This window comes from Bidens hawaiensis, unplaced genomic scaffold (assembly GCF_021521415.1).
Source record: "Bidens hawaiensis isolate Kalapana, Puna unplaced genomic scaffold, B.hawaiensis_p1.1 tig00018883_1, whole genome shotgun sequence".
Classification (NCBI taxonomy): Eukaryota; Viridiplantae; Streptophyta; class Magnoliopsida; order Asterales; family Asteraceae; genus Bidens; species Bidens hawaiensis.
This window is the reverse complement of record NW_027492869.1, coordinates 40,411-65,546: the sequence shown is the minus strand read 5'-3', so window position 1 is coordinate 65,546 and position 25,136 is coordinate 40,411. Positions and strand designations below refer to the sequence as shown.

General features: G+C 33.2%; 2 protein-coding genes across 2 annotated transcripts; both read right to left on the bottom strand.

The window, feature by feature from the left end:
* Nucleotides 1-2,034: 2,034 nt before the first annotated feature.
* On the bottom strand, nt 2,035-6,888 carry LOC143557308 (flavonoid 3'-monooxygenase-like). Its single transcript, XM_077046416.1, has 3 exons — nt 6,431-6,888; nt 3,974-4,411; nt 2,035-2,807 (listed from the first exon to the last, which is right to left on the bottom strand). The coding sequence occupies exons 1-3, from the start codon at nt 6,872-6,874 to the stop codon at nt 2,295-2,297; spliced, it is 1,395 nt and encodes a 464-aa protein (XP_076902531.1). The 5' UTR covers nt 6,875-6,888; the 3' UTR covers nt 2,035-2,294.
* Nucleotides 6,889-7,921: 1,033 nt separating this feature from the next.
* Nucleotides 7,922-19,851, bottom strand: LOC143557307 (uncharacterized). Its single transcript, XM_077046415.1, has 4 exons — nt 19,746-19,851; nt 8,897-8,985; nt 8,737-8,819; nt 7,922-8,243 (listed from the first exon to the last, which is right to left on the bottom strand). The coding sequence occupies exons 1-4, from the start codon at nt 19,849-19,851 to the stop codon at nt 7,922-7,924; spliced, it is 600 nt and encodes a 199-aa protein (XP_076902530.1).
* Between the last annotated feature and the right edge of the window lie 5,285 nt (nt 19,852-25,136).

Sequence of the window (25,136 nt, the reverse complement as noted above, 5' to 3'; positions counted from 1 at the left end):
TTAACTATTAAAAACAGTTCAACAAATGCAAATCCAGATAAAAAAATGGACATGAAAAATAAAATTTTTTGTTAGCCACTTTTACCTCAATAAAACATTGGAATGAAGACAAAAACTATTTATGCTATTTCTCTATAAGGATTACTCCATAAAATAGTAACCAACTTTGAAAGTTGTTCCAATCAGGTCATTGACAAAAACTTTTGTTCTAATCAGGTCATTGAACTTTCATTTTTGTTTCAATCCTATATATTTTACCTGGATAGCAGGTAATCTAGGATTTTTATAATTTTTCAATGTTTTTACTTTGCATAATAATTTTTAAATATTGCGAAAATTAGTAAAAATGTGAAATATAATTTTAAAATTCTGAAAATTTGCAAAAAAAGTTCGGAAAATTGAGGTTCAGGTTAAAACGGGTTTCGGGTCAGTTTTTTTTTGAACCGACGAATCAGAGCGTTTTCAACACGTTACAGCTCGTTTTAACAGCAAAAACTCGTTTAAGCGGTTTTTCAGTTCGTTTCAGCACCTAACAACTCTTTTAAGCGGTTTTTTCAGTTCGTTTCAGCACCTGACAACTCGTTTAAGCGGTTTTTCAGTTCGTTTCAGCACCTGACAGCTCGTTTAAGCGGTTTTTCAGTTCGTTTCAGCACCTAACAGCTCGTTTAAGCGGTTTTTCAGTTCGTTTCAGCACCTAACAGCTCGTTTAAGCGGTTTTTCAGTTCGTTTCAGCACTTGACAGCTCGTTTAAGCGGTTTTTTCAGTTCGTTTCAGCACTTGACAGCTCGTTTAAGCGGTTTTTCAGTTCGTTTCAGCACCTAACAGCTCGTTTAAGCGATTTTCAGTTCGTTTCAGCACCTAACAGCTCGTTTAAGCGATTAGGTGCTAAAACAAGTTGTTAGGTGTTGAAACGAACTGAAAAATCGCTTATACGAGGTGTTAGGTGCTGAAACGAACTGAAAAATCGCTTAAACGAGGTGTTAGGTGCTGAAACGAACTGAAAAATTGCTTAAACGAGCTGTTAGGTGTTGAAACGAACTGAAAAATCGCTTAAACGAGGTGTTAGGTGCTGAAACAAACTGAAAAACCGCTTAAACGAGCTGTTAGGTGCTGAAACGAACTGAAAAACCACTTAAACGAGCTGTTAGATGCTGAAACAAACTGAAAAAAACCGCTTAAAAGAGCTGTTAGGTGCTGAAACGAACTGAAAAATCACTTAAACGAGCTGTTAGGTGTTGAAACGAACTGAAAAATCGCTTAAAGGAGCTGTTATATGCTGAAACGAACTGAAAAATCGCTTAAACGAGCTTTTGCTGTTAGAACGAGCTGTAACGTGTTGAAACGCGCTGATTCGTTGGTTAAAAAAAAACTGACCCGAAACCCGTTTTGACCCAAACCTCAATTTTCTGAACTTTTTTTTCAAATTTTCGGAATTTTAAAATTAAATTTTGCATTTTTACTAATTTTCGCAACCTTTAAAAGTTATTATGCAAAGTAAAAACATTGAAAAATTAAAAAATACCTAGATTACCTACTATCTAGGTAAAATATTTAGGATTGGAACAAAAATGAAAGTTTAATGACCTGATTAGAACAAAAATTTTTATCAGTGACTTGATTGGAAGAACTTTCAAAGTTGGTTACTATTCTATGGAGTAATCTCTTCTCAATAAGAAAAGATAAGTATCTTGACATGAGCTATATCAACGACATGGTGTCATCGAGATAGCCAACGCTTTAGCGACGACAAGTGTCTTTGAAATAGGCCCAGTTTATTGTAGCGTTTGAAATAGGCTCAGTTTATTGTAGCGTTTGACTTAAATGAGTAGCGTATTAACATGAGTCATCATATTTTAGCGTATAGTTTGTCATGACTCATGATATAGTAATACGGTCTTTGGTGCAAAATTTATTACATGTTATGTATTTTTTATTGGGTGTAATCACTTGTAACGTTCGAAATGTTAATTTTATTACATCGTGTGTGGATGTTATCTTGCGTTGTAACTAGGTGTACTAAAAAGTATGTTTATATTTATCAATTCGTATATTATTATTAACTTATGAGCATAAATACCCATCCCTATTGGGTGTTCTCAACTTACAACAATAAACCAAAAAAGAAATACAAATTATTAATTTTTCAAACGAAAAGTTAGTGCTTAACCACTTTCATATACGTGAGGAGCTAGCCTCGGCTTCGGGCGCACTATCAAGGGCTCAGCTCTTTGAAGGGTTAGCCCATAGGCTTCGCTCATGTTGAGCTTCTCAGGTTGTACCCCGTTAGCCAGTTCCTAGTCAAAGGTTTGTACCAACGTTGCAAGAAGCAACTGGACCATTCTCAACCCTAGGCTAATTCCCACACAAATCCTTCGCCCGGCCCCAAATGGTATAACCTCAAAGTCATTTCCTTTAACATCAACATTGGGCTTTTCACCTCCAGGTAAGAACCGTGTGGGACGAAATTCAAGTGGTTCCGTCCAAAATTTTGGGTCACGGGCAATAGCCCACACGTTAACAAGGAGTGTGGACCCCTTGGGAATGTAATACCCATCAACTTCACAACCCTCTGATGCAATTCTTGGCAATGAGAGTGGTGTTGATGGGTGGAGTCTAAATGTCTCCTTTACAATGGCTTGGAGGAATGTTAGTTGTCCAAGGTCCGATTCGGTTACAAGCCGGCCTCGACCAACAACATTGTCCATTTCTTCTTGAGCTTGTCTTAGTATTTGTGGATTGCGAATTAGTTCAGCCATTGCCAATTCCACTGTGCTAGATGATGTATCTGTTCCTGCAGCGAATAAGTTCTGGAACATTGATAAGCTTTAGTTAGACATCAAACGAGATTTAGCTAATTATGAACAAATATCAGAAGTTTTAATTATTTGAATATAATTTTGTATCATTTTAAACGGTCAACAAATGTTAATTTTATCGAATTGTGAGTGTGTGTATATAACTTAAAAACGGGTTTTTATATCTTGTAATAATTTAACTAATTTTATATCTTTTAAAATGTTAACTATGTTCAAAGGCTTTCTCTAGAGTCAGGCATCAATGAAAATGTTTCTCATCATCACATTATCATACCTTGATTTTTTTAAACGACTAAGCATTACAAGTTTAGAGATTTAACCATTGACTACATATTTACATCCTAATCACCTTTACATTACACCAAAGTAAGAATGACAAAAATCTTTTTGTCATACGTTATTGAATGGTTTCAATTAATATATATTGATGTTGAATATTATAACTAGTTATTAATTATATATTTTTCACATAAAGTCCTGACTACGAAAGTTACACTTCGCCGGTCACAAAAATCCAAGTACGAGTTTTCTTTAACGGCCAAGTTTTCTTTTTTGACTTTTTTCTTTGATATATAGCATTTGTTTGATTGTATATATACTACTTCAAGTTCAAACATCATATTTTATTTTTGCATTTGATCATCTTATTTTATTACCTTAAACTTGATATCACATATCTATTTGAATATACCTTCTTAAAAAAATCAACTACCGCCCCTCATTAAACCTTATCCTTAATAATAATAATAATAATAATAATTTTTGCTCAAAATTTTTAGTTTAATATTCTATTTAAGCAATATTTGAAATTTTCGGTTTATTAAATTGTGGTAAAAAACTGAAAACACTTTTGAAAATAAAAACGTATTATTTATTTTTAAAACTGTAAGACTATAATACAATGACCGTGTGTTAATAGTAGTATTTGAAATGTTTACTATATAGTTATTTATTTATTAAGAGACTACAGTGTTTGGTTAAACTTGTTAATTATTTTTAATAATTAAGTTTCAGATTCATAGATTATCCCTAATTAATCAGTTAGACATGTAACTAATTCAGTACTAGATTGCCGTAAATATTACAACATGTAGTTGAAGGTGGTCTCGAACCAATAAATTTATAAAAACATCGATTGGCAGTGAGAACATACATACCAGAAGCAAAGCTTTGATTTCGACATCCGAAAGCTTCCCTCCCTCTCCATCGGCATCATCCTTTAACGAGATCAGCTTGCTCAACAAATCCCTGTGACTAGACGCGCCACCCTCCCCGGATTTATGCTCTTCCAGAATCGTGTTAAGAAACGAATCGAATCGAGCGTGTAGCTTCTTCATCTTTCGCGCAATGCCTTGCAGGTCCAGCCAGTCAAGCGCCGGGATGAAGTCACCGATGTTGAATTCTCCGGCCAACACCATCATCTCAACCACCATATCTTTAAACTCATCCGCCTTTGGATCACCGTCGCCGAACACTCTCCGGCCTAGCATCGCTCTTGCTAATGCGTTTGTGGTGCACACGTTAAGCAGTTGACCTAACTTCACCGGTGATTCTCCGGCGCTGACTAAAGCGCGCGTGAGTATTGCGACTTCCTCCTGCACCGGAGAACAAATCACACACAGTTTGAATGTTCCGTCGTAGACCCCATACTTGTTAGGCTGAGGGGTGTGGGGGGCTTTAATGGGGGCTCCAACCAATAATATTATGACGTGTGGCAGAGAGAGAAACTGGATAAGGGGGGTGTTGGAGCCGCCGTTGGAGTCTCTGGCCCTGGTGTGGAGGGGCTCCAGCAGGGGCTCCAGCGAATTTTTTTTTTATTTTTTTATAAATATATTCAAACAACGTATTATTAAAAAAACTCATAAATTATTAAAAAAAACACACATTAATAAAAAAACACATTAATATCTAAAAATAAAATAAAAATTAAAGTACTAAAAAAAAACATTCTTCTTATTCTTCGGCTTGGTCTTCTTCGATCAACCTCTTTCGGATACGTTCCTTTTGCTTTTCCATTAGCATTTGATCGACCGGATTTAGGTTACTGAAGTCTCTAGTAAGAAAGTCCAAATCTCTCATTCGACTTTTTTCTTTTTTGTCATAAGAGACCACCTCCATGGTTTTGTTGAATTTATTGAGGGATTCAACAAGATTGGCGATGTTTACGGCTTCCCCCTCAGCCGGTTTTTTCCCCTTGGCGTCCCTTCCCAATAGCCACCTCCTCGGCGGTGAAGACGTTTCCTCCTCCGCAATGTTTAGGTCGAATCCAACACGGCAATCCGACCCGGTTGAAGTGCTATACGCTCCAGACGAACTAGTTTTAGTCCGTTTCGGCCTTACTTCCTCATCAAAGTCCGGCGCCACCAGCTCAACCCACTTGGAACACCTTTTCAACCTCTCCCACAACTTTAAATCGTCCCACGTCTTCACCATCCCATACCTCCGCAAACACTCCTGCTTCCACTCTTCGACCGTGAAATTGTAAACCGCCAAATCATCACTGCCACTTGGTCTCATACGACCGCTGTTCCTGTTGAAAAGATTAGTAAACAAGCCGACAAATTTTCTGATTTCGGACCACCGACCCGAAATCATATCGGCGTTCCGCTCTGTACTCCCAACGAGCATGTAGAACGTCTCCCTAACCTTTGTCCAAAAAATCTTGCTCTTTTGGTAGTCGGCTAAAAAATGACTAAATAAATTAGATTTCCATTTAACTTTTTTATTTAACTTTTTTATTAAAAATCATTTTTAAAAACGTTAAAACAATTACCGCAACGCCGATCCTCAGAAATGACTATTTAAGCCCGACACAAGGCTTCCTTCTCATCCGATGACCACGGAGTGGCTTTCCGTTTCGTCCTCGGAGTCGAAGCCGGTCCCGACCCGTCCGTTGCAACTTGTTTTTTCCGGTGGACGCGTCTTTTTGGTCCCGTAGCTTCACCGTGTGATTCTTGTGTCTCCGGAACAACAAAGTTAAGAGACGGTTGTGTGTTGGATGGTTGAAAGCCGGATGATTCTTTCGGCTCCAAATAAAACATCGGTTGGTGCGGTGACGACCATAAATCATCGTCAAGATAATCTGAATCAAGGTTTGGGAACCAATTTCCAGCCATTTTTTTAAAAAAAAAGTTGAGAAGATGAATTGATTTTGGGTGAAGGTTTGAAGTTTTGGTATAAAAGTGGGTGAAATGGGATATAATTATATAGGAAAAATATTTTTTTTTTGCTTGTTCGGCTCCCAACGGTCAAAAAACCATCAAAAGTTGTGCAGCCTTCTCTCTTCTCCCGTTAACCGGCTCACGCCTGCATTGTTTTTCGCGTTAGCGCCCCGTTAGCGCCCCCGCTAACACCCTGGTGGTGTGGTGTTAGCGCGCTCGCGCCCCCGTTGAAGCCCCACACCCCTCAGCCTTATAAAAAGTCAAATAAATAAAAAACAATTAACTTCAATTCATTGATTGAATTATGCTGAAAATGGAATTAAAAAACAAACAAAAACCGCTAAAAGTCTTGAACAAGTCTATTAGTATTAAATAATTTAATAAAATATTACTATCATGATATCATCTTGGATCCCATTTTTAGTACTTGTTTTTGGAAATAAGTTACAAAACCTGGCGAACATGACGGTAATCAACGAGCGCTTTGGCGGAAAAGAGGTGCACGGAGCATATCTTCCTAAGCATTCGCCACCGCGGACCGTACGGTGCAAACACCAAATCCTGATAGTTATACGCGATATGCTCCGCGCCGGAGTTCGGTGGCCGACTGGCGAAATTCGCGTCATGAGTTTTTAAAAACTGTGACGCGACGGACGCAGAGGCGGCCACCACCACGTCAACGAAGCCTAGTCGGAGGTGCATCAACGGGCCGTACTTTGCCGCCAACGCAGCCAGCGAGTGGTGCGGAACTGTGCCGAGGTGCGGTAGGTTTCCGACGATCGGCCATGGGGTGGGACCCGGTGGCAGACGGTTAGGGTGACGTGTGCGTAGGTTAAGGAGTAGATACAATAGTATGGCAGTGAGGGAGGGGTAAAGCAGTAGGGCTAGAATCGTCATTTTAGATACGGGATTTGGGATTGTGAATGAAAAGTGTGTTGTATACTTGTATGGTAGCTTTATTTATACTTTGGAAGGGTAGGTAGAACTAGTGGAAGAATGGTGGTTTGCATGGCGGAGAGTATACCGTCCTTTAAAATGATATTTTAATAAATAAAAGGAAATATTTTACAGATTTAATACCTAAAACTTAATGATAAACTAAATATCCGTATGTTTTTCCGTATATTAAAACCTACTCGCATGGCTGTTTTCGAGAATTCAAATACCTAGGCCGAGCATTAAAAAAAAGGCCCAAAGGCCTTAAGAGTAAAGAAATATATAAGATATTTTTTTTAAACAACATTATCGTTATAACAATAAAAATAGCAAAACGTCTAACCAATGATTCGTTAATTACTACGCAAAAATATAGTAATAAACTCAAATACAATAATAGCTAACGTCTATAAAATGATTCGTAAAGTTCACCTAGCATTCTTGACAGCAAATTGTTTAATCACCTCTTCGCAATTTATACTATCTAAGATTTCACTCTCGATGACTATCATTGCCAACCCATTAAGTTTTTCTTGGGATATTGTGGATCGTAAATAAGATTTTAATAACTTCAACTTTGAAAAACTTCTTTCTGCGGATGCCACAGTGATCGGAATAGTTAACAATATTCTATATGCAATTCTTGCACTTGGGAAATTTTCTTAGGGCTCGTTCAAATGGTTCAACACTTCAATAGGGCTACTAAAGTCCATGGAATATAATGTGTCTAATGAGCCTAACTCCATATAAAGCTCCTCACCATCAATTTCCGATCTTCCTTCAAACTTAAGTGCACTTTCAAGAAAATTACAAGATAACATAAGATCTTCATCTTCAATTCCCCTCAAGTTTTGTGGAAACAAAAATCCAAATAATTTCTCATAATTTTTGAATTGATCAAATCTTGTCTCAAGAGAAGTAATAACTTGATCAATAATATATAAAAAATAATTTACTCTAAAACTCTCTTGAGGAATAAATGAAGCTTCTTAGCTACTTGAACATTCATCACTTTGTTTTTTTCCTTTTAATTACATGTTTTTGTGCAAATATCGGGTCAATACCCATTTCAAAAGCAATCTTCTCAGCTTCATCAATCGCTTTTGAAAAACCATTTTCTCTAAAATCCTTGAAGAAGTCAATCAATCTCTTTATTTCTTTAATAGCAATCTCTAGGTGCATATCTTTCGATTGTAACCTTTTACTCACTATATTCACTTTGTTTAACACTTCATACCAGATGACAATTGATACCAAAAAGTTAAAACCAATATTTTCTGGTATTGTAGTTGCTTCATCTGCAATTGCAAGATCACCGTCTTTTCTCCAACTTCAAGTAAAGCCTCTCGTACATCAGCAAGTTGCAATTTAATAGCTTTAACACTTTCGACACGACTTTCCCAACGCGTTTGAGACAAAGACTTCAGACTCCAAGATTTAATATTATCTTTCAAAATTTGCCACCGATTATTAGAATTTGCAAAGATAGTATACATGCGTTGGATCTTTCCAAAAAAACTCGTTCCTTTAGTAGAAATGGTAGCCATATCATATAATGTAAGATTAGGAGAATGGCAACCACGAGGAGTGTAAAATGCTCTAGAATTCTCATTTAAAAATCTCGTTTGCACTCCTTAGTGTTTTCCTTTCATGTTTGCTCCATTGTCATAACCTTGACCACACATATCATCCAGTTCTAAACCAAGAGACTTTAACTCCTCAACCGTAACATCAAATAATCCTTTCCCTGTGGTATCATTAACAGCAAAAACCCTAAAAATGACTCCTCGACAGTAACCGAATTAGAAGAGAACTTTAAATACCTCACAATTATAGTCATTTGTTCCTGGTGACTTGAATCTGGAGTACAATCTAGTATGATTGAATAATACTTTGCTTCTTTTATCTGTTTTATGATTTCTTTTTAGCTATCATAAAAATTAACTCGTTTTGGATGTTGTGTCCCAGATAATGAACATGAACCTCATCATTTATGATCCGCCGGACATGCTCTTTGATAACTGGATCAAACTCTTCCAACATTTCAACAAGACCCAAGAAATTTCCATTACCTGTTAGATACAAATTCAAATAAGAAGTACAATTAGTTACAATTTGGTTGGAGTAAAAAAAAACAATTTACCATTACCTTTTTTATACAACTTTTCTTTTGTTCCACGAAATGCTAAATTATTTTTTAGCAAGAAACCTGACTAATGCAACGATTCTTAAAAGGACCCGCATCCAACAGTCTCTTTCTTTCTTGAATTGCTCTTACTGAGTTTTATCAATTGTTTCGTTTAACTTTAATCTTTTACGCATATCAAGCCAACTATTCATATTTTTGAGATGATCCAAGGAAACTTCATGGTTTTTGACACTAGTGGAAGCATGGTGCCGATTATTATAACCCTCCCCATCCAGATTACCATTCGGGAGCCCTTTTCTAAACACTTTACAACAGAAATAAAATATCTTGTCTACCTCTATCGAATATACTAGCCATGGGCGATCACATTTCTCCAAATTTGATAAAGTTCTTGTATATAAAGCTAATGAAAAACGTCTTTTATGCTTATCATACGGACCATTTATTATATTATTATCTCTTTTAGGACCTTTCTCAACCAAAAGTTTAATCTCGTCAGAATTAAGTCATTCCCACCTTCTTGGATCAAATATATCAACATGATTATGCTTGACATGCTCTTTCTTTATATTAGCCTCAACATGGTCTTCCTCTTCCGGCTCTTCATGTACTACTTCCACATGATTTTGTTCATTAGCATGTTCTTTCTCTTCAACCTCTTTCTCTTCAATAGGCTTTTCAATTGCCAGTTTTTATATAAATTTATGCATAGCACCGGCTTGAGACTTTTTTCTTGCATCATCTCTTTTTTTTTTTACGTTTTTGAGCATCGAATAATTGTTTAGGAGGCATATTCCTATTATTTTAACGCAAAATTATTATTTATACTCAATTACACAATACTTTATATTATATATAAAAGTATAATTCATAATTGAATTATTGTATTGGGAGTTGGTGGCCATTGACGGTGGCAATCATTGATCAGGTCCTCACAATACTTTATATTCTATATTGTAATGGATAAGGATAGTAGGATACGTACACATTACACAACCAATTGAGTAATCAAATAATCAATATATAACTAGTTGAGCAGACGACAGTTGAAACCGAATAAACAAATAACATATACATACCTTCCCTCTTCAAGCTTCTGTCGGCTCATTGGTCTCTCCCTCCCCTTCGAGTTCGAGCTTCTGTTCTTCACAACCAGGTAGGTCACAACAAGTCAATTAGATTTTAGATTTTGGGTTGCCGACTGCAATTCTGTGGAAGATGGAATAATGGAATTCAAACGGTTTTTTAGTTATGATCAGTTTTTTTATTTGTTTTTATTAGTTTGGGCCTAATACCACAAATGGATTATGGTAACATAAAAATTGGGCCCAATATATAACAAGGGGATTAAGATTTATTCATATACTATAAAGGAATATATATATATATATAATATAAATTTTTATGCCCCCTAAAATTAGGTGCCCAGCCGGTTGTCCGAGTTGCACCACCCAAGAGCCGGTGCTGCCTACTCGCTTCAATCACTTCCCCATGCAACCACCATCTTCTCCAACTGACCACCTACTCACCATCTCCCTTCCTCCTCCTCTGTCTATTTTATAGCGAATAATCAAACGATCACAATATTTTGACAACTTGTTTGAAAGATTTTTTATGATGCTATGGGTTATGGTGAACACCATAACAATGATAGTATATCGTTGACGGTGGAGAAAAATGTGTTAGCGTATCTATAGGTTTATATATATACTAGTATGTGTGCCCGCGCGTTGCAGCGGGGACGTAATGGGGATGTTTTCGGTATGACGTCGGTTTGCTGTGCAAAGAGAATTCAGTCAGTATTTGTTTAGGGCGATATCGGTGTAAGTGAACAAATGATATATATAAATGAATAAGAAATGGAGCTGTTGTGATTAAAGCTGGATTTAAGGAGTTAACTATGAACAAGGCATAACTATATGATTTTATAAAACGGGTTAGTTAGATTTGGTGTCACAACAGATGTTAGTTAAAACATGGTTCTATACTATCAGGCAAACAAATGTTGGTTTTAAACGTTTTATTATGTCCATCTAAAAATAGAGATAGTAGTTTAATTGTATGGCGCGTATGTGTGTGTGTGTGTGTGTGTGTGTGTGTGTGTGTGTGTAATACGTTAATTCCATCCACAACCACCAATTCCAATCTCGTATGAACAAATTAATAAAATAGACGATAAACTTATAAAGTCCCATTATATTGTTCCGATAAAAAGGAATAGTATTGGAGAGCGTTTGCCCACTGACAAGGTGTTTAACCCAAACTATTGATAAATTGGGTGATAGTTAAACTAAAGAGAATGATAAGCTACAAATTCCAAAATAGATGATAAATTACAAAGTCTAAGTTTGCATGATTAAAATAAAACACATAATAAAGCTAGTAATTAAAACATACAATAATTTACAAATCTAACTTTGTATGATTAAAAATATTCTTGAATCACTATGTTAGAAAAAATAAAGAATTTTAACTGGAAAGAATAATAAACTACAACTAATCAAGTTACGATTGAGATTGGTACCGTTACCGAAAATCCCGATCCAAAAAACGCATTTTTTTAGTACCGGTACCAAAATATTCGATTTGGTATTGAAGGTAAAATTCAGAAAATACTAGTACCTTACTGAAACTCAAAAAATTGGTCCCGATTCGGTACCTAACGGTACCAAATCGGTACCGGTTCGGTACCTTAACAATCGGTACCAATACCTAAATCAAGTTATTAATAAGAATGTAATATATAAATTTCCAAATCAGGTACATATAGAAGACAAAATGGGTCGTGTACTCAATTTTTGCTCTTATTGATTTAATGAATGTTGACTTATTGAAGCTTTGAGTTTGGTTTTTATTTTCTAATAATCAGATTTTCTTATCTGTAATTGCACTATCTGCTCATCACAGATTAATGTTAGTGATATTTATTTGTTCGGTTTGACTTGACAGTTTAGTTTGGTAACGATTAAATAAATTATTGATCAAAATTTAAGTCAACCGATGTGACTTAGGAACCCATTAGATGATTCACAATTCGCATCAGACTATCATTATAGTTATTCTATTGGGTGCCCATTAGGAACCCAATAATAAACCCGCGTGATAATGAGACAACGATAATTCGCAACGCGATGCTTATTTGTGTTAGTTTATCAATCTATCTCGTGATATATTGTATGGTACTTCCATGAGTTTATACACATTGTATGGAACCAAATTATTTTTCTAACAAAATAATAAATTAGTAATAAACTAAATATAACACATCTTCTAGTAGGATTTACAAAAGTTGATAACAATTTAGATATTCTAAACAAAAAAAAGCGTATCCTGTATAAACTTGCCATCGAAGGTAAGTCGGTCATCCAACTGATTAAAAAACAGAGCCAATTCACAAGCTTGAATCCATTGAGCCTCTAAAAAAGAATAAGATAATAAAGCATGAACCATACATAATTTCAAAGTAGATAACACAATTCATCGAATGAATTCTCAATTGCAAGAGATCATACCTGGATTCAATATAATAGGTAGCTAGGGTTGATGACTGCTTGATTGTGAATGATCGAGAGTGAGAAGAGTGGCCGAATTCTTATATAAATTCCTAATTGGTTTAAACAAGGTGAGAACGAAACAGCTGATTGATGAAACGATTGGAAACCGATTTAATCACTATCTTAAATTGATGATCGAATTCAAAACTGATGATATTCAAAGCATTCAATTCACTCAAATCATAACTGAACGGTTATGTAAATTCAGGCGCCGTAGACTTAATAGGTCATTTAATTATTATAAGATAATATATATATATATATATATATATATATATATATATATATATATAAAGGTTCAAATAAAAAGAAATTGTTTTCTAAGAATGGTAAGAACCAATAGAATTTTAACATTTGGCATTAAAACCAATGGTGAAAGAATAATTCTAGGAAACTATGTCGGTTATAATGGTGAAAGAGTAATTCTAGGAAACTATGACGGTTTTTGGTAATTTTAAATCTCAACCATTGATTGGTATGATCCAATGGCTATGATTTATTCTTAGTCTTCCTAGGAAACTACTTATTTTTAGGATAACCCTACCCTATATATATATATATATATATATATATATATATATATATATATAGGATTAGGTTCTTTTCAGAAATGCTTTTTATTGCGAGAAGTGCGAAAAGAGGTTCTAACCAATCACATGATTTCTTTTTTATTTTCTTATTATTTATATATAAGGGTATATTAGTGAAATATATAATGTTTAGTTTTGTAACTTATGCTTATTAATGGTTTAATAATTAATGATTAGTTACTATCAAGTTGTAAGTTAAAAACTATTATTGTTATTTTTCATTTTATCTAAAATTTGAACCGATAGAATCTATTTGACATAAAATCATTTTATTTTTTTAACATGGCTTATTATTATTATTATTATTTAATCTCAAATGTGAAGGGTTTTTTTTTTGTTGATTTTACTCAATTAATGTAATGTAAGCTCATTTTATGTAATGTAGATATAGCTACGTATGTGGTGTAAGCACACTTTAAAACGTTGTGTAGTTATAATTAATGTAGTGTAGTGTATGCACACTTTCAAATGTTGTGTAGTCATAACTAATGTAGTGTAGACATACATTCAAATGTTGTGTAGTCGTAACTAATGTAGTTTAGTGTAGACATAATTTTAAATGTTGTTTAGCCATAACAAATGTAGTGTAGGCACACTTTCAAATGTTGTGTAGTCATAACTAATGTAGTGGAGGTAAACAAAATTTTGTGTAGTCATAACTAATATAGTGTAGGCATGTCTAATGTAGTGTAAACACACTTTTAAATGTTGTGTAATCATAACAAATGTAGTATAGACAAATTTACTTTGAATAAATCAGTTATTTTATTATGAAATATATAAAATAAAATGTATTTAATTTTCCCTAATTCCCCTTTATTAAAAAAACCCCTTAGTTTTACTTAAAAATAAAAAAATAAATAACGTGATACTAACCTTAGTATAAATAATCAATATTTTTTTTTCTAAAAATCAATTAGATTGGTAATTGAAGATTGTGGAATTTAAATTTTGTTGATGATGATGATGATTGTGGAACTAATATTTAAATCATTAGGTGGGTATATATAGAAAGTTAATTAGGGAATGAAAGGGGGAGTTAATCTTGCGTTTTTAATTTATTAAGCCTACAAACAAAATACTAATCCACCCCTTTTAATTAAAAATAGGTTATAAATATTGTGTTGGTAATTACAAATATGCCACTTTTAATCTATACCATTGATTACACATGATCAATGATCTAGATTCACTTCTCGCTATAATTTTTACTTCTCGCATGATCCATCCAATATATATATATATATATATATATATATATATATATATATATATAGCCACACATTCAATTAAATGTTTGAGTTTGTGTGGTTGAAATTAAACAATAATTTTAAGTTAAGAGATGAGAGAAAAATAACTAATATTTAATTATGAAAGAGTATTTAGGTAAAAGAATTAATTAATTCGTTTCACATTTCCAATAAAAACTAATTATTTCTCTCAATTTCATGTTTTTAAATAAAAAACTGAATTACTACTTTGAAATGATAAAATAACATATTTTTTATAATACATATTAAAAAACACATATATTTTTTTTAAAAAAAGAAGAAAATACATTCCTTTTCAGTGATTACATACAGAAACACGCAACTTACCTAAACTATACAAATTACACAAAATTACAAATATTACCTCAAGTACACAAATTACTACACAATATATAAATGACATAAATTACTCAAATGACATCTACAAAAATTACATAAATTATCCAAGTTACATTAATTACTCAACCACGAAATAGACAAAATTACATAAATTAACTACATATACTACACAATATACATAAATTACACAACACAAAATACACATATTACACAAAATACCCAAATTACTCAAATCACTCGTATTACAAAAATTATACAAGTTACGTATCAACTGAAGAAAAACCTACACACAAGCCTTAAAACATGGTTGTTACGTTTCACACACTCTATTTGGTTTTTTAGTTTCTAACATTCAGTTTTTTATTAAACTTTTTTCCTACAAGCCATTGAAATAATATTGCTCCAGCTTTGATTTTGGAAACCAAATAATTATCCAAAATTAAAGATAACCAAACAATCAAAATTTTCAAATAATTGATTTAACCATCCCACGTACATAGCCAATCTACCCCAAGTAATTGATTGAATGTAAGGCCCTGGTCTCGATGCCCTACTTTGCTGTTGGATCTATTCATAAACACAGTTCTAAATATCAGAGTGAATTAAAACTTTTCGCGAAATATAAAAACATCAAATATTCATATTAAAATCTTGTCTTTAAACTTTCAGTTTATCTTAACATAAAACATGAACTTTTCTTTACTAGATGCCAGTCAGCTCAGTCCATGTCATGTGTTCCCCTCAAGCCAACTCCTTCATCCTGTTTGCCTGCGTGCATACTAAAAGTCAGCTACGCTGAGTGAGTTTTAGTTAATCAGGTAACATACATTACATTCATATATATATATATATATATATGTATATGTATCCGTAGATACATATTACATACTTAACCTACGTCTTTCCTTCATATATACATAGTTATATACTTTAATACTTGCATTCCTTCATACCTTCGTACTTACATTCTTTCATACTTTCATACTTACATTCTTTCATACTTTCATTCTTTCATACTTTCATACTTTCTTGTTTTAGCTTACTTATACATACGTAATTATCTCTACGTTTTAAAGAGCCTTCCGCCCTATAACCTTCGCAGACATTATTAGGGTCTGCAACCCTTTAACCTTCTCAGAATTTAGAAGAGTCTGCAACCCTTTAACCTTCGCATATATTATTAGGGTCTGCAACCCTTTAACCTTCATATAATTTATTAGGGTCTGCAACCCTTTAAGCATACCACCATACATATCTTTCCATAAAATCATACATACCATACATACTTTTAGTTATATATATATATATATATATATTCATATACATCTACATACATACCTTAACCCTTTCTATACCATTCAAATATCATTCATAACATTCATGTAGCATACACTTAACATTTAAGATAAGTGTATTAACTAAACACATAGGAGTATGCACACAACCCCGAAAAACATAATAGAGAAAAGGGGTTAGAAACTCACCTGACACCTGCTTCTTTCGGAATTGATTGTAACACATTTATTCAGTTGAGCACGGATAACTGTGTAATAATTATAAGTATCAATTAACTACCTCTAACTTTATCATCTAATCGAATCGCAATTCTAATCGAATCGCAGATTCTAATCACATGAAAGTTCTAATCGAATAACCATTCTAATCGAATGGCAGATTCTAATCGAATATAATTCGATTCGATTACTTTGTCCATTCGATTCAATTATTTTGCCCATTCGATTCGATTACTTTGCCTATTCAATTCGATTACTTTGCCCATTCAATTCGATTACTTTACCCACTCAATTTGATTACTTTGTTCATTCGATTCAATTACTTTTTATTTAAATATTTTTTTATTCCCATTATTTTCCATTCTTCTTTTTGACTCGTTTTGCTCGTCTTGCATAATAAATGAGCCTTGGACTTTAACCATGTTGTTTTATTTGCTCTAACTTGGTTCAAACGTTACCCGTTTGTTCCGTTTCATTCCGAACATCTCGTTTACGTTCAAGTTTACATTTTTCTCACAAAATAAGGTCCAATTTACTAGCCTACAAAATTTCATGCAAAACCGACTTTGTTTACCAGCCCTTTTCATGAACCGAACACTATTCGTTTTACCCGAAATGAACCAACTAACCCGTTTACTAGCAAGTTCATTAATTTATCAATAATCACGTTCCGTTCTATCATCCAACCAATTTTCATGAAAATCCGTACAACAAAAGCAAACCTTTTTAACAAAAACGTACCGTTGAGGTTTATGTTTGAAATCACTTGAATAGATCGAAACCATATCAAACGAACTCGGAATCGAGTTATTCAAGCGGCCACATAACCGTATCTCCGAGACCTACTAGCTCCGTCCACTGCCGCCGCTGGAGGCCACCTCTGCAGTTGCTGGAAAACTAAAACAATTTCCGGAAAAAACTCTATTTTTGCTGTTACGGTTTTGCTTATAACAACCGGGCTTCACAATCTCTGATCGGTGGAAATCTTATTTATGTCCATGATCACTCAATTAAAATTTGAGACCGATCCGACGGTTAGATCTCCAGGAATCGTCGTGTCTTTGTGGATTATTTTCTCAAAAACGGGAATTGGGTTAAGAATGAAGAAGTGTGTGTTTCTTGAGGTGTGGAGGCAAGGATGGAAATGAAATGAGATGGTGGCTACTCTTATAAGATAGGGTTAGGGTTTCATGTTTAACTTTCCATATAAAGACACTTATTCCCCTCATACTTTATATAATTACATTTATCTTCTAGAATTTAATTAAACCCAATTCTTTTAAAATATTAAATGAAATTTGGGATGTTACATTGAACCACCTAAATATTTGATTTTTGGTTACAATCAGAGTTGATTTTGTATATTTCATTTTAATAATACTAATATGAAATATGAAAAATGAATAGGCCAACATACAATAAATCAAAAAAAAAAAAAAAAAGACAAAGAAAATGCTTATTGTTATAATTTAACTATTATTACCACAATATCTATAAACTGGAATTTTGTAGAGATTTTAAGAAGGATAAAAATAAGAACTTATTCAAGTTCACTGTCGAAGGGATAATTTTTCATTTTCATCGTTGTAGTATTTATACTACACAAAAATTAAATCTATAGGGGACAAACTCAACTATTGAATAGATTTGGAGTGTTCATGTAGCCAAAGGTTTAACAAATGTGTCACTCATCTTCTTTGAAATAATTTACTACACTCCCCCTTGGATGACACTTTTTGCAAACTTTGGTGTCTTGGAGTACTGCCTCAATAAAAACCTTGCTAAAGAAAAACCTAGTGGGAGAAAACCTTAGCTAAGGGAAAAAGAGTGTAGTGTAAATCTCCCCCTCAAGTTGGCATCATTATATTTTATGTAGATGTCGCATCCCAATATCATGAACGTGTTTTCTAAAAACTTTTGTAGGGAGTGCCTTCGTAAAAAGATCTGCTGAATTATTGCTCGATTTGACACATCTCATTTCAACTTGATTATCTTTAATAAGCTCCTGAGTGTATGAAATAAATCTCGGTGGTATATCTTTTGTCTGTCACTTTTAATATATCCTTCTTTCTTTTGTAAGATACAAGCTTCGTTGTCTTCATAGATTGGAATTGGATTTATGTCTTTATCTAACCCACAAGAAGTTGATATGTGTTGCATAATAGATCTTAGCCATACATATTCTCTAGAAGCTTAATGTAAGGCAATAACTTCAGCATGATTTGATTGCTGCAATGAGTGTTTGTTTTTGAGAGCGCCATGAAATTGCGGTTCCTCCACTCATGAATACATATCCGGTTTGAGATCTTGCCTTATGGGGATCAGATATATAACATGCATCTGCATAACCAACTAAATATTCTTTTGAATTGTTAGGATAAAATAAGCCTAAATCAACTGTTCCTCGAAGGTATCAAAAATTGTGTTTAATCCCTTTCCAATGTCTTTTGGTAGGAGATGAACTAAACCTTGCTAACAAATTAACTGCAAAAGATATGTCAGGTCTTGTACCGTTAGTAAGATACATAAGAGCTCCAATCGCACTAAGATATGGTACCTCGGGACCAAGGATGTCTTCGTCGTCTTCGCAAGGGAGAAATGGATCTTTATCGATATTGAGTGATCTAACAACCATTGGGGAACTTAAAGAATTTGCTTGTCCATATTAAAACATTTTAGAAGCTTTTCAGTGTAAGTTGATTGATGGACAAGTATTCCATTAGGCATTTGTTCAATCTGTAAACCAAGACAATATTTGGTTTTTCCAAGATCTTTCATTTCAAATTCATTTTTCAAAAGAGCAATTGCTTCATGAATTTCTTTTCCCGTCCCCATTATATTTAGGTCATCAACATATACAACTATGATCACATATCCAGATGTTGTCTTCTTGATAAAGACGCAAGGACATATAATATTATTTGTATATCCTTTACTTATCAAATAATCACGTAAACGATTGTACCACATCCTTCCAGATTGTTTCAACCCATATAAAGATCTTTGTAAGTTGATAGAATACATTTCTTTGGGTTTTGAACTTAATGCTTCTGGAAATCTAAATCCTTTTGGGGTTTTCATATAGATGTCGCTATCAAGTGATCCATATAAGTAAGCTGTAACAACATCCATGAGTCGCATTTCTAAATTGTCAGACACAACTAAGCCGATTAAATACCTGAAGGTAATTACAGCCATGACAGGAAAATATGTTTCCTCGTAGTCAATTCCTGGTCTTTGAGAAAATCCTTGAGCCACAAGTCTAGCTTTATATCTTGTAACTTCATTTTTCTCATTTAGTTTTCTCACAAATATCCATTTATACCCTACAGGTTGCATAGCATCTTTCCATTTATCACAAATATCTTGTAACTCAGCTTGTAATCTCTACAGGTTACAAGTCTAGTTTTCTCACAAATATCTTGTAACTCAGCTTGCATAACATCTTTCCATTTATCCCAGTCATGTCTATCTTGACATTCTTTGACAGATTTTGGTTCAGGAGCATCATCACCACTCATGATTTCGGTTGCCACTGAATAAGAAAATATATCATCAATATTTTCAGTTTCACTTTGGTTCCATAATATATTGTTATGGCCATAGTTGATTGACATCTTTGCTAAAATCATTTACTTTTTCCTGAGGAAATGTTATATCATTCATTCTTTCCAGAGGGATAGTTTTGATTTCTAGTAATTCATTGGAAACATTTTCCTTATGGTATGTTTCCGTTTCATGAATTTTTCTCTTTCGAGGATTTTTATCTTTTGATCTAGTTGGCCTCCCACGTTTCAACCGTTTCTGGGATTCATGAGGCATTTTCTCATCAATTTGTTTCTTTGGAATCTCAACTCGAGCTAGAGCATTAGCAGCTAGTATATAAGATTTAGTTACTCTTTTCGTATCAGTAAATGCATCAGGCAATTGATTTGCAATTTCTTGCAGATGCATTATCCTCTGAACTTCTGTCTCACATTGTTTTGTTCTAGGATCAAGATATGACAAAGAAGGTTCACACCATGAGATATCCTTTTCTTTATTTTTATTTTCTCCCTCTAATGAAGGGGAGACTGACTCATCAAATTGGCAATCAGCAAAACGTGCTGTAAAGACATCACCGGTTAAAGGTTCAAGATATCTTATAATTGAATCCGTTTCATATCCAACATTTATTCCTAACCTTCTTTGAGGCCCCATCATTGTGTGTTGTGGTGGTGCAATAGGAACATATACTTCACATCCAAAAATTCTAAGATGGGAAATATTTGGCTCTTGTCCAGATACAAGTTGTATAGGCCAGTACTTGTGATTTGCAGTTGGTCTCATACGAATTAATGATCCAGCATGTAAAATTGCATGGCCCCAAATATATAAAGGGATCTTTGTTCCCATTATTAATGGTCTAGCTATTAGTTGGAGACGTTTAATCAACGATTCAGCTAAACCATTTTGTGTATGTACATGTGCAACTGGGTGTTCACAACAATTCCAACAGACACACAATAATCATTGAAAGCATGTGAAGTGAATTCACCCTCATTATTAAGCCTCACTCTTTTAATAGTATAATATGAAAAATGTGCACGTAATTTAATGATTTGAGCCAAAAATTATGCAAAGGCCATATTACGAGTTGATAATAAAGAGATATGAGACCATCTGCAAGATGCATCTATTAGGACCATGATATATCTGAATGGTTCACTTGGTGGATGAATTGGTTCACATATATCACCTTGAATTCATTCAATAAACATAGGCAATTCCTTTTCAACCTTTAATTGTGAATGTCTTGTAATTAATTTTCCAAGTGAACATGATGTACATAGAGACATTTTATCAACTTGTGGGATCTTTTGACCTTTCAATAAATGCCCATGTGTATTTTCAATGATCCTTTTCATCATTGTAGATCCGGGATGACCTAATATGTCATGCCATAAGTTTAATATACTAAGATCATAAGATTTTTCTTTGACTGCCATATGTGCTTGAGGCACATTTATGTATGTATAATGCAAACTAGAATGGAGCATTGACATTTTTTCCAATATGTGATTTTTCTTCACAATATGTAAATATTTTTCATCTTCAATAGATCTCGACCGAGTATCATACCCATTATGATATATGTTTTTGAAACTTAACAAGTTTCTCGTTGCTTTTGGGGAAAATAAGGCATTCTCTATTAAAATCTTTGTACCATTTGGTAATTCTAAATTTGCTTTTCCCACTCCTTATATCAAGTTTGAAGGACCTGATATTGTACCAATCGTTTGTTGGTTTTAGTTCAAAAAAATATTTCTTAGATTTTAGAATTGTGTGTGTAGCACCACTATTTGCTATACACATATCTCCATTCTTTTTATGATCTTGTTCTCCGGTGAAATTCATTTTTTAATCTTCAAGTATAAAAGAAAATGATATGTGTATATAATAGATATTATAAAACTTTAAATATTGAGTCTAGTTATAATAGTAAATATATATTATATAAAAATGGAAATAAACTGATTAAGCATAGCTAAACACAATTAGGGAAAATATAGAATATATTACATGAAAAAAGGGAAATGCTAATTATACATAGTTAAACATTATTAAACATAATTAAACATAGTTCATGATGACATGATATTTATAATTATTAAGATCCAACAACACCCATTTTTCAAACTTCCAAGTCACCATAAAAGTCTGAGTTATTCAACTCAGTGTTGACCTTATCAAATGTATCCACTTCTTTCTTTTTTTCTTTAAGAGATGCTTGGTATAATTTGCATGGATGTGGGGGTGTGCGACAAGCTTTTGACTAGTGGTTTGAATTCCCACATCTGAAACATGGAGAGCCATGATTCTGAGATGTACTAGCTTCGTTCTTAAACTTAGTTAGTTGGTTGGAGTTGTTATTATGTGGAACATGGTAGTTATTGGCTCTCTGGCTATGACCACGGCCACGGCCACGACCGTAAGAATTAGTGTTCCATTTAAATGAATGGTTACGACCATTAAAATGCTTTTTGTCAAAATGACCACGGTCACGTCCATGGCCTCGTCCACGACCTTGTTCCCATTTATGACTAGAATTTTTATGAGAATTGTTGTGAGCAACATTTGTTTCTGGTATTGCTAATGAAGCTGTGGGACGAGATTGATGATTTTTCATTAATAGTTCATTATTTTTCTCTGCTACAAGGAGTAATGCATTTAGATCAGAGTATCTTCTAAAATTCTGCAATCAATAATGTGTTTGCAAGTTTATATTTGATGCATGAAACGTGGAGTAAGTTTCTCTAACTTTTCTTCCTCTGATTTAGGATACCCACAAAATTCTAGCTTTAAGCAAATTCGGTATAAAGCAGAGGTGTAATCATTTACCCTCTTAAAGTCTTGGAACCTAAGACTGTTCCATTCCTCTTTAGAAGTAGGAAGTAAAACTTCCCTTAGATGACCAAATCTGCTTTTCAAATCTTCCCATATCATATATGGGTTATCACAATTAAAATACTCATGCAATAGTAATTCATCAATATGTTTATGGATGAAAACATCAGCTTTTGCATTATCCTGTTCAGAGCACTCATTGTCTTCTTGGATTGTTTCTAACACATCCGTTGATTTTAAATGTCTTTTGACATTTGCTGTCCAAGACATGTAGTCTTCTCCAGAAATGTGGAGTGCATGGAATTCAAGTTTTGAGATATTTGACATTTTGTTGCTAAACATAATAGAGAAAATAATAAGATAAATATTAGAATCCATATATATCAATAAACAATGAGATACAATACATTGGTAGACCTATGAACATATAAAAGAAAAAGAAAATGCTGAAATCTTTAGGTGGGAGATTAAAAAGTGGAATGAGAAGTAGTATAAGCATTATAGTGACCAACACCAAAACTGGGTGAATCATTTTGAAAGCTTTATCTTGGATAAACTTAAGAAGAAGAATGTTTGTTGTAAATGAAATGGAGTTGATAATTGGTTATTTATAGTGAAAATTTATAATCGTTTTACAACGGCTATATTACCGTTTTATAACGGTAATATTCCCGTTTGTATGTGTGTGTGTGTATTAATGTAGAAGAATAAAATGAGATAAAAAAATAATTAGATAATACATAGAATTAATAATATTAATGAGAATGTTAGTATGCATAAATAAATGTTAGTAAGCATAATTAAATGTTAGTTAACATAAATATAAAAGTTACTTGACAGAAATATAGATGTTAGTATACAGAAATATAAATGTTAGTCAGAAGTTAGATAACATAACAGGAAAAGTTAGTTGGATAAATAAAAGTTAGATTGTTAGTAGTCCCATAATCGTCAAATGTCCATAATAAGGTGTCATTTATGTTTTATAGAGTACTTATCTTCTCAACGTATATTATTAAATTCTATTGATTAATAAAGTATTTATCTTGCTTTAAGATGAATATCTTTTGTGGTGGATATACCTTCTTGATTTAGAGTTTCGTGCTGATAACGTGTTAAAATTTAACTATTATTACCACAATATCTATAAACTGGAATTTTGTAGAGATTTTAAGAAGGATAAAGATAAGAACTTATTCAAGTTCACTGTCGAAGGGACAATTTTTTATTTTCATCGTAGTAGTATTTATACTACACAAAAAGTAAATCTATAAGGGGCAAATTCAACTATTGAATAGATTTGGAGTGTTCATGTAGCCAAAGGTTTGACAAATGTGTCATCCATCTTCTTTCAAATAATTTACAACACTTATGATTTACAAGATTCTAGTAAAAATTAACCAAAAGAATAAAAGCAAAATCTGAGTAGAACCACTTCCGACAATTAGATTCATGCGTTTTAGATCTTTAAAGTAGTTCAATTTTTTTTTATTGTTAAAGATAGAATTTGAATAATAAAAGGAGATTATAAAAAGAAATCATACATACACACACACACAAACACACACACACATATATATAGGGGATGAATCTTGTCAGAAGTGATATTACAACGAGAAGTGCGAGAAGTGAATGTATAACTCCATTAATCCCTAATTTCACTCACTTTCATAGGATGTTACATACATATATGTAGGTTGGTTGTATTTATGTCTTAATTACAAATTCAAACCTACCTACAAACATATAAATGTACCGAGCCACATTCAAATCTATGTACCTACACACATACGAACATACATACACATATACAAACATACGTACACATATACAAACATACGTACCTACAAACATACATATGCACCTACACAACGCACCTACACATAAGAAAGAGAGTGAAATTATGGATTAATGGAGTTACACCTTCACTTCTCGCACTTCTCGCTGTAAAAAAACTTCTGAAATGATCCAATACATATATATATATAGGGAAATGATCAAGAGAGAACTAGAGAACTAATAATAAAGTATTTTTAATTCAATTAAAAAAATATTTTTAAATTTTTTTACTTTCATCCTTCTTATATGTTGTTATTCTTCACCACAAAAAAATATAAAAATAAATAAAAAACTCGTTGTAATGCATCTATGCAATACGTCGACTTTTTCTTAATGCATATGTGCACCAGTGTGTATTTTTATATGTGAAATAGTGTTGATTAACATATATGCAATTGTTTGTATCGTATATATGCAATAGTGTTGTATACAAAAATAAAAAAAATCGATATAGTACATATGTGCATTAGTGTTGTATTACATATATGCGATGGTGTGTATTGCATACAATTATTAATGTTGTATTTGCATATATTCAATAGTGTGTATTGTATAATGCAATTGTGTTGTATTATATGCA

Bases quoted from the DNA above. Each gene is read 5' to 3' on its own strand.
- LOC143557308 (XM_077046416.1), bottom strand. From the start codon at position 6,874: ATGACGATTCTAGCCCTACTGCTTTACCCCTCCCTCACTGCCATACTA. The intron at 4,412-6,430 runs GTTTTGTAACTT...TCTCCGGTGCAG, and splicing joins ATTACCGTCATGTTCGCCAG to GAGGAAGTCGCAATACTCAC. The intron at 2,808-3,973 runs GTATGTATGTTC...TCAATGTTCCAG, and splicing joins AAATCAAAGCTTTGCTTCTG to AACTTATTCGCTGCAGGAAC.
- LOC143557307 (XM_077046415.1), bottom strand. From the start codon at position 19,851: ATGAGTGGTGATGATGCTCCTGAACCAAAATCTGTCAAAGAATGTCAA. The intron at 8,986-19,745 runs GTGAGAAAACTA...TGTATCTAACAG, and splicing joins AGCTGAGTTACAAGATATTT to GTAATGGAAATTTCTTGGGT. The intron at 8,244-8,736 runs GTATTTAAAGTT...CTTTACTTGAAG, and splicing joins CAAATGACTATAATTGTGAG to TTGGAGAAAAGACGGTGATC.